This window comes from Pteropus alecto, unplaced genomic scaffold (assembly GCF_000325575.1).
Source record: "Pteropus alecto unplaced genomic scaffold, ASM32557v1 scaffold213, whole genome shotgun sequence".
Classification (NCBI taxonomy): Eukaryota; Metazoa; Chordata; class Mammalia; order Chiroptera; family Pteropodidae; genus Pteropus; species Pteropus alecto.
This window is the reverse complement of record NW_006434829.1, coordinates 2,958,352-2,968,466: the sequence shown is the minus strand read 5'-3', so window position 1 is coordinate 2,968,466 and position 10,115 is coordinate 2,958,352. Positions and strand designations below refer to the sequence as shown.

Below are 10,115 nucleotides of genomic sequence, written 5' to 3'. Positions count from 1 at the left end.
TGGTTTGCTGGTTCATTTTCTAAGACCTTTAAGGGTCTCCAAAAGCAGCTTCTCTCTTCTTATAAATCAGATCGCTCCTCCAGCTTGAGACCCACAGAACCCTGCCGCTCATGCTTCCTTTAGTCACCCTCAGACTCGGCCGTGCCCGCTTAGAAATGACAGGGGACATCACCGCTGTGAACCGAGGCTCGTCCAGAGAGGGCTTGGGGAGAGAAGCGAAGCCCGGCTTGCTCGTGCCCCCGAGGGGACAGGAATGACGAACATGAAGAGGCGTGGGGAGCAGGTCACACGGGCGAAGGGACAGGTCTAAGTTAATGCTAGAAGTGAAGAAGGAAAAAGGAAATGCCCATTTCAAGGGAGGAAGAGAACGGGAGGGGACATCCTGGGAGTCCCTGTGACCCAGGAGCCTCACTCCCTGTGGTGAGTTCACGGCGTGACTCGTTAGCGTCTCTAGAGGCCTCCGTTGTCCCCCAGCGAGTGCCCACCCCTCCGAGTGACACTGTCCCTTGGGGAGTTTTCCACACTCCAGGCCTGCGGGGACAGTGGGGGTGGGAGGTACGCTGTCCCTGATCCCACCCTGCTCTCTGGGTAAACCCACCAGGGTGCCTGGCTCCGAGGGGCTGCAGGCGGCCTCGGGGACTCGGCAGAAGGGGCTCGCCCCTCCCAGCAGTCTGCCACTTTCTGTGGGGGCGTGTGTGGCCGTCAGGTCACAAGGGGGCCGTTGGGGACAGAGTAGGGAATAGGATTCTTCTGGCTCTTGAATTGGTCTTTGTTGGTTGTGTGGTTTCTGTGGAGCTTTTAAAGGGACCGTCTCTTCCTGCTGCTCATTTTTCTCTTCTTTTGGGTACGACGAGGGTCGCGAAGGCCGGCTTTAGTCATGGCTCTCGCATCAGCCCTGGTCGTCCCCACCAACCCGGGGCACCGATGCCATCGGCTGGGCGCTGCCATCTGCGGACTAGGCTGCAGGGCGGGGTCCGGCCTTTCTCAGGGGCCTCGGAAGACTGTCCCCAGTCTGGCCAGGGTCAGGTGGGAGACCCATTGTAAGGACGGGGAAAACTGAGGCGAGAGCGGGTCAGTGGCCACTTGCTCTGCTGTCCGGACTGCGCTCGGAGACGGGACGCTTCCTGTCCCCGCTGTCAGCGCAGAGTCGTTAGGGGCTAGCGGGGTCTGGGCAGCGGAATACTGTACAGCTGTGGACGTCGTGTGGGAGCTCTGTGCCTCGATGAAGGTACGTTCAGTGGGAAAGGCGGAGCTCAGGACGACGCGTCCCCGTAAAGAGCCAGCGTGAGTCGGTACGTGCTGATGGGCGAGGAACGCGCCGGAAACAAACCTGGGAAGCGGCTCCCCGGCTGCCTCGGGCGTCTGGGTGCAGCCTGAGGGAGGCTGCTCACGCGCGTGCCTCGGAGTGGGAGATCACGTAGATATACTGCTCCTCAAACACTGAAGTAAGAATAATAGGGCGTGCACGGGAGGGGGGTCCGACCTGATGCTGGTGTGAGCTGAAAGCAGGGTGTCGTGCCGCCCCCTTGGCCACGGTGTCCCTGAGCTCTGACCCGAGGCCTGCAGAGCTGCACATGCAGCAGCGGCTCTGAGTCTGGGGGATGGTCTCGTCCTGCCACTGCCCTCGCCTGTCCGTCGCAAGGGGATGAGGCTCCCGGGGCCTGTTCTGGAGGTGACAGACAGTGCAGGGGCTCCGTCCTGCTCTCACCTTTGATTCTGACTGTCCACTCGATGACCTCCACTTCCCTCTGCTGCGGCCGGCGGCCCCCTGGTGCTGCTGGTGCCCTGGCGCCCACCCGCAGCTTGCAGGCCGGCAAGAGCCCGTCAGAGGTCCCCGTCCATCCTCAGCGACACTCGGGTCCGGTGGCAGGTGCCCGGTGGCAGGGTGCTATAGAGTTCTGCGTGTGGGGGCGGGGGGCACACGGAGCTTCCTCTGGAGAAGAGCACAGGGTCCCCCCTGCACCCCGGGCAGCGAGCGTACAGGGCGCCTCAGAGTGAGCAGCCTGCTGATGCCCGTCTTCTCTCCCAGGGCACCCTCATCCAGCACCTGAAGGAGCACAGCCTTCACGGCAACATGACCAGCAGCGACATCATACTCTTTTACACCACGGTGAGTGTCTCCGGAGATGCCAAGTGGGGTCCCCACCTCTGCGTTGCTCCTTCTGGGTGGCCGGGCTGTGGGCTTCGCCGTGGTCTGTCCTTACCTTCAGCCACTCCCTGTCACGTGTGGCAGTAGCAAGACGCACACGAGGCCCGGGCTGCAGGTGGAGCAGCTTCTGCTGGCTAGCCCTCTCTGGCCTCCGGGCCCTGCCTCCTCTTCCAGTCCCGCTGGCCACTGGCCCCTCCGTGCCACCTCGTCACTCCCGACTTTGGCCTCTCCTCTCATAATGCCGAGTGCCTGGGGAATTCTAGAGAAACCGAGAATGCTGACCACCAGCTCGGTCCCTTAGGCCTCTAGAGGTGCAGGGTGAGAGTCACATGGCTGAAACTTGCCGTCGACCAGGGGACAGGAATTTACGGAAAATGTCGTGAGGATTGTCGCTTCTTAGTTGTGTGCAATGCAAAGTGACTCGTTCAGGTGGAAAAGGAATTTATCCGAAGGCAGCAGATGGCTCAGGGGGGCAAAGATGGCGACGTCCTCAGCTCCAGAACCAATGAATGAGGGACCTTACAGGACACAGAGGACTTTGCAGATGTGATTAAGTTAAGGATCTTGAGATGGGGAGATGGTCCTGGACTATTCAGGTGGCCCAGTGTGATCACAAGGGTCCTTATAAGAGAGGGGACAGGAGAGTTGGAGTCTGAGAAACAGACGTGGTCACAGAAGCAGTGGTCGCAGTGCCGTGGGCCCCGAGGCCAGGAGTGTCGCCTCTGGAAGCTGGAAAAGGCAAGCAAGAGCCTCCCCATGAGGCTCCAGAGAGAGCCCAGCCCTGCCGACACCCCGATTTTGGACTTCCAGCCTCCAGAACTCCCAGACGGCGAGTTCGTGTCGTCTCAGGCCCCCACGGCTGTGGCGGTTGTCTCGGCTTCCGTAGGAAATGCGTACGGGGGGCTCGCCAGTTCCCCTGACAGCTGGGGATCCGCGTGTGGAGAGCAGCGGGGCCTGAGGGAGGCTGCGCTCCCACGGTCCTTGTCCTGGGAGCACGGAGGTGTGGCCCACGCGGCCACGCCGTCTCGCCTGTGCCCTGGCCGGTGCCGCCCTACGGAAGCTGTTGTTCCCTGTCCTGAGTCCTTGCCAGTGCAGCCTCTGGCCGAGCCCAGGCCACCCGCCCCAGCTGCCAGAGAAGCTGGCCAAGCGCCTGCCTGGCCCTGGTGCTCCTTGCGGAGGTGTTTGCCGCACAGCCCTCAGAGGCCGTAGCATCCCCCTGACGAGGCAGGGGCTTCAGGTGGCCAAGGAAACGCAAACAGGACACAGCAAAAACCATGTCCACAGCGTCCCTTCTCTGTGCCCGGCGTCGCTGGCACCGCGTGGCGGGACACGGGCTGGGCGGAGTCCTGCCTCCTGTGCTTTTCCACCCCTCAGGGTGGGGCATGCAGCGTCAGACCGAAGCTCGGTTCGGGGGAGTGGAGAGCTTCCTGTCCTTGTGGGGTGCTGAAGAGGAAAGCTTAGGACCGTTAAAGGAAGCTGTGTTTAGCCGAAAGGGGGAAAATTCAGAATCGGCTCTTTCCGAGACTGCAGGTACCACGAAGTTCTAGGACGACTTAGCTCTGTTTCCTGGATGATGACTTTGTGCTGAGTTTTTAAGGAAACAGTGCTGGAGGTGTGCCCTAACCTGTGACGTTAATGCCCCTGGGGACAGACCCGGGCCCCAGGCAGACACAGGACGGGGAGCCTAGATTGCTCTCCATGTGTGACCAGGGGCAGGTGGCCTCATCTCTCTGTAAGTCAAGGGGCTTGGGACAAGTGATCCAGGCTTGTTTCACCTGTGGGATTTAGCCCAGACCCCTGCTCACGCCCTCCCTACATATGGGACAGTGGCAGGACTCAGAAATCTGGGGCATCTGCCTTTTCTGGAAGCCTCCGTGTGGATGGATCGGATAGCCAGTGGTTTCTGGGGAGTAAGCCAGCGCCGACAGCAGCCTCCAGGGCGGTCGCTGTGAGGCCCCACATGGCTGAGCCGGCATGGAAAGCGGCCAGTCCTTGCCAGCTTTGGGCCGTCTTAGGTGGTTTCCTAGGGACGTGACAGGCTGAGTGATGGAGAGAGGGAGCTGGCCACCGCTTGCTTGACTCTGTGCTCCTTCTGTCTGTTCCAGGTTGGCTGGATGGTCTGGAACTGGATATTGTCTACTCTGGCCATGGGCATGGCCGTGGTCCTGTACGACGGCTCGGTGCTGAAGCCCACGCTGAACGTGCTGTGGGACCTGGTCGACAGGATAGGGTGGGTCCCAGCATTGGCACTTCTAACCTGCCTGTCTTCTGAGCCCAGTGGCGAGAGGGAGAGCCCTGCCTGTCACCAGCTGCCCCACGGTGCTGATCAGCTGTCCCCTAGAACAGGAGTCCCCGACCACCAGGCCGTGGACCAGTACTGGTCTGTGGCCTGTTAGGAACCGGGCCGCACAGCAGGAGGTGAGCAGCGGGCAGTGAGCGAGCGAAGCTTCATCTGGATTTGCAGCTGCTCCCCAGCGCCAGCATCACCGCCTCAGCTCCGCCTCAAGTCACCAGGCATGAGATTCTCATAGGAGCACCGGTCCCTGGTGCCACAGAGGTTGGGGACCGCTGCCCTAGAGTATCCCCAAACCCTCACAAGTGCGATCCAGGGCTACGAAAGGCATCTCTGCCTCTCTGCAGCTCTGCAAATGGCACTTCTTGGTTGGGCGACAGGTAGGGATGCTAAGGAGCCAAGGCAGAAGCCAGTTAAAAGTGGGTGTCAGGGCCCCTCCCCCTGCAGTCGCCTCCTCAGAGCCGCGGCCGGACACCGGCAACCGCCGCATGCCGTCGCGTTGGCGTCGGCGCCGTCTTTGCTGGCGGGTTAGCTGTGACCGGTGGGTGCGTTGTTGGCGTGTGGATCTCCGTCGCCGCTGACTAAAGGTCGCGTTGCAGGTACTGTCGTGGGCGCCAGCGAGCGCCTGGCCCGGGGTCAGCAGCACTCCCAACACTTCCCGTTGCTCTAAGTTTGAGTCCGTGCTCTGGGGGGAGCTACTAACGTTTTAAAATCCTCAGCCATTAATATTTTACGTGTATCTTTGCCCAGCCTGGGAAATATTTAAATCCTGACATTTGGCTTACAACGTCAGCCAGGAAGGTTCTTTGCTAATGAGACTGTTTCCAGCGAGAAGCTAATCAACTCCCGGGGGGACTTGGATGGCGCTGAGTCCTCCCCCCATGACACCTGCAGGCCGGCCTCCGGTGGGCCCTTCTGGGGAGCGTGTGTGTCCTACAGGAGCGGGCAGGGAAGGACAGCTCACACCCACATACCGGGGTTTGGTGCCAGTGAAGGGCCCCTGGGAAACGCAGCTTCGTGTGCGTGTGTGCAAGAGTGTGTGTATACGTGTGTGTGGATATGCATGCACACGGGTGTGCAAGGGAGCATGTGTGGCCAGTGCAGTTCTGTGGTTAGGGTCGGGGCTGGCGCCGTGGGGTATCTCGTCCAGGTTTTGCTAGTCGCCTGAGTCACCCGGTGCCACCTGTCCCGAGTGGGCGCACCGTAGTAAGATCGTCCCCGAGGGAGCGTTGTGACGGGTGAGCGAGCGCGTCCCTCGAGGGGAGCCAGTCTCACTTCTGCACCCCGCACGCCGTCGGGTGTCTGCTCTGTGCCACGCAGTGACTTGGGGGAGAAGGTCGCCGTCCTCATGGGCTGGCACTCGGATGGGGGGGGCGGGCAAGAAGAAAAGGAAGTGCCACTGTAGACCTGGCTCAGGGAGGCCCCTCGGAGGGGACGGCCCTGGGGCAGTCCTGAGTGTCAGGGACTGGGGGGATGTGTGTTCCAGGCAGAGGGGTGCAGTGCCATGGCCGGAGGAGGACCAGGTAGCTCTGTGGGGGCAGCTGGAGGGAGGCCCTGTGGCCTGATGTGAAGAGCCATGTGGGTGGGGGCAGGGGCGGGCCAGACCCCACAGGGCCCTCGGGGCTCTGCTGGCAGGGAGGCTTCTGTCCTGTGGGAAACAGGACACCATTGGAATGTTTGAGTCAGGGGAGGAGTTCACAGGTTTTAGAGCTAAAATCTGGTTCTAAAACCTGGTTCACAGGTTTTAGAGCTCAGTCTCCCTCCTGTGTGGAGAATGGGGGCGCAGAAGGCCATGGGGGGGCAGGGCGGGGAGGCACGAGTCCCACTGCTTTTCGAGCCGAGAAGCCGCCTCATTCCTTGTGGGGTGATTCCCAGCGATAGTTGCTAAAAATACGTCATGCCGAGTGCCCGCCCTTAGAGAACTAAATGTGTTTTCACACCATCCTACGTAAGCCCTGGGGGAGGAGGGGGTACCTCGCCAGTTCTGCGGAGGAGCAGGCCTGTGACTCGGGCCCAGGGACTCCTCTCAGAGTCCTGACACATCGCCAAGGTCAGGGTTTGCAACATACGCCCATGACCGGAACACTCCTGAGAGCCGCCGAGAGCCTTCGGTTTTGGGGGGCGTGCGAGACAAGAGAATAAGATACGGGTGTTGTCTTGGTGTGGCCGGTGATCGGAGGTCTCCATTCCAGTGACTGAGGACGGTCTCTGCCGTCCAGGGCTGGTGCTGCACCCTCAGAGGGTGCTGGGGTCCCTGGTCTCCTGTGAAAATGTGGACATTCCCGAGGGGTGACGCCGTCGTCCTTGGAGGCGATCTCGCGTTAGTTCATCAGACTGAGTCTGTGAAATAAACATGGGGGACAGTGAGAGGGGCGCACCTGTTTCCTGCTCCCCACAACCTCCCCCCGACCCGAAACAGCCATCTCCGGGGCCCAGGGGCCTGGGAGGTGCTTGAGGTCTTGGTGGTGAGTTTATTGGTGGTCCTGCTGGAGAGAGGAAGGGAAGAGGAGGTACAGAAGACAGTAGCTTTGGGGGGACCCCACCTGGCTGTTGATTTGGCCTCTCCTGGCCCAGCCAGCCCGGAGTCACCCAGTATTCTGTGCTTCGTTGCCTCTTGGCATCAGATCTCGTCGCCTGTCACCGGGGTGAGGGGATAAGGTTTTACCGCCCAGAGGGACGAGGAGGGCCTTGGTTTTACAGTCTGCTTTGGGGAGAAAACATTCTCTCGCTAGGAAGACGAGGTGACAGGGCCGCCTCCCTGAACAGCCGAGGAAGGAAATAGAATATCAAACAACACTCTGCCCTCGAAAAACACAGCGATTCATACCCAACGCAACGTGTCGGTTTTTGAGTGTGAACGCGGGGATAAAGAACTATGGACTCCAAACTTCACAAAGAAAAGAGCTGCGATTTTCTAAGTTTCACGAAAACGTGAGCCTGTTTGAGGCACGGGGAGCGGTCGAGAGCTCGACGTGCAGCCCTGGCTCTCCCCGAAGACCCTGGCCCCCCACTTCTGTGAGGTTAGAGTGTGAGGGCTCCTCCCTCTGAGGCCCGCTTCGGGTTCCCAGGAGGAAACAGTCTGCAGCTAGGGAGACGGCGGGTCCGTGTGGGGACACCGCAGCCAGCTCTTCAGGGGAGCCGGGCGCTCTGCATGTCGGAGCCGGTGCGAGGGCCTGTTGCCGCCCTGCCCTGAGTCGGCGCAGGTGCTGGGACCTGCTTCCCCTACACAGGAAGTATTATTTCAACCCCCCGAAATGATGTGTCTTAGAGCCTGCACACAGGCCACTCGTTTTAGACAGACCCTCGACGCGTTTCTGGTGTTTTTTCTCCCTCCCGCACCCTCAGCGTCACCATCCTTGGGACGAGCCCCACGTGGCTGTCGATGCTTGAGAGGAAAAACCTGAAGCCAGGTGAGTGAGCCCCTCGGTGTCTGGTTCCTGGCCGCCAACCTAGGAGGTCAGGCCTGGCGAGTCACCAGCCTGCCCGCCGGCCAGGCTTGCGTTTTAACCTGTGGCGATGCTTCTCCCTAGTGGAAACGCACGATCTCCGGTCCCTGCGCATGGTCATGTCCACCGGCTCCCCGCTGCTGGCCCAGGGCTACGAGTATGTGTACAGGTGCATCAAGCGCAACGTCTTCCTGACCTCCGTCTTAGGTGTGGCCCCCCGAGTGCTGTCGCCTGGGTGAGGGGGCGAGGACACGCCCAGGCAGGCCCCACAAGCACGCACGCACACCCTCTGACCTGGCAGCGCCCGTGGGGCGGGCCTAATGGGGCAAAGCAGCCATTTGCCACGGGCCCGAGCGGGTCCTGACTTCCAGTGTGACGACGAGAGGTCGTCTTTGTCGTGTCTCCTTCAGCGGGACACTCGGTCAGGAGTAAGTCGCCCAGACACAGGGGGTGGCTCTGGTGTCTGAACCACCTCCTCCACTGCTCCCCGGATAGAAGGTCCCCCCATCGGGGAAGTTTTCCCTGGGGTCTTCCTTCTCTGCTGCTCACTAATGGGGAACATAAGCGATGGGTCTCAGTCTTCTGAAATTTGCATCTCCTCCTGCCATGGTCACAGGTGGCACCGACATCATCTCCGCCTTCATGGGCCAGAACCCCACGCTCCCTGTGTACAAGGGGGAGATTCAGGGCCCGAACCTGGGCATGGCCGTGGAGGTGTGGAACGAGGAAGGTAGGGCATTACTGGCCGCTGCTCCTCCTGCCGCTCAGCATGGGGGTCACGTGGAAGCACGTGGGCGTGGGCGTTTGCTCGGCGTCAGCTCTCCAGGGCCACTCTGAGCAGGGGAGCAGACTGGTGTCCCTCTAGCCAAGTTTGACAGCCCCTGGGCCCCCTCAGCCTGCCCGCCCGAGGAGTGGGTGTTGGGCTGGGTGCTCAGGTGGGGAGCCGAGCGCTCAGGGAAGGCAGGCGGGCGGTCGTCACCCCAGCGTCTGGGCCTTGGGGCTGCTGCTGAGGCGGCCTCACTGCCTTGCCAGCCCGACACCCTGACCTTGACCCATGGACGCACTGGGGGCTGGCTTCCCCGCTGGTCTCAGGACAGACTTTTGCTTTGTAGCCTGTAGTGGCTATTGGCTGTAAATCGGCAGAGCCTGTTTGTGTCTCCAGCACCAAACAGGGCCGGGCGTGCGGTGTGTGCACTATGCAAGTTCATGGACTTACTCTGTTTGCCTGTGGCCGCTGTCGTTGTACCCTGACAGGGTGAGTGGGAGGTGATGCCAAGTCCTGTTTGCGTGAGGCAGAGAGAAAGACGACAGCAGTGGAGACCACGCCAGGGTGGGGGCTGGAAGCCTCAGGGTGCAGGAAGCGTTTCTCCCCGTTCGGTTCGCGGAAGACGTTGCCAGAGACCTTTCTGAAAACTCGTCCTCGTCTTTGTGAGAGGGCTTCTGCCTTTGCTGCCTGGGGAGCGCTTGCTCCGTGCCTTGGGTCTGCTCTGATTCTCCTGGCCAGGCCACTGCCGCAATCCTGGGGCCCGGCCACCAGGGAGGTGCCGCTGCATCCCCGCTTTCACACGCGCGTGAAGTTATCGGTCCGTTTTCTCAGTCAAGGATATTGGGGGACGCAGGGCTAGCCGAGGGGAAAGAAATTTGAAAACGCAGAAGCGTCTGCCGCATGCAGTGATGATGGTGTCTCTGATGGCAGGTGTCCCCTCGCACTCGGCCTGTGGAAGGTGCTGGATTAACCGGCTCCAGAGGCCCACCACTTGCGGGCGGAGTCATTGGAAGGGACGCTCCCCCCACTCCTCGCTGGCCTCTGTGGCCTGTGAGTGCCTGGGGCTAGAAAGGTGACTCAGTACAAGTTTTTCAGTAAGCGCCGTAGTGGAGAGACGTTGGCACCTGGTGATCTAGGAATCCCACTGCCGGAAGAAGCCCTTGCGCATACGCACAAGGCGACATGTGCAAGAACATTCATAGCGGCGTGGCTCATAGTAGAGAACAAAATTGGGAACAGCGTAAACATACACCTTCGGGAGGAACGAGCAGCCGTGACGACGGCGGGGAGGACGAACGGGCTGGGGTGTGCGTGGCGGCGTGCACGCGTCACCCAGAGCTTCCGCCGGAAGCGAAGCGCCGTGGCGGGCACGCGCAGCCGGGCGCTGCGCACGCCAGGCCTGGAACCTGCCTCCGACAGCGCGCGTCAGGCAGGCGTGCGTGTCGACGCGGTGGAAGCGTC

The 10,115-nt window shown here is 61.2% G+C and overlaps 1 protein-coding gene across 1 annotated transcript in view; it reads left to right on the top strand.

Moving 5' to 3' along the window:
- The window catches only part of AACS (acetoacetyl-CoA synthetase), a 46,833-nt gene that overhangs the window by 29,065 nt on the left and 7,653 nt on the right, over positions 1-10,115 (top strand). The window contains exons 9-13 of the mRNA XM_025045496.1: positions 2,030-2,110; positions 4,255-4,379; positions 7,788-7,852; positions 7,973-8,095; positions 8,505-8,618. Coding sequence (XP_024901264.1) covers positions 2,030-2,110; positions 4,255-4,379; positions 7,788-7,852; positions 7,973-8,095; positions 8,505-8,618 — 508 coding nt within the window. The remainder of the gene's footprint in view (positions 1-2,029; positions 2,111-4,254; positions 4,380-7,787; positions 7,853-7,972; positions 8,096-8,504; positions 8,619-10,115) is intronic.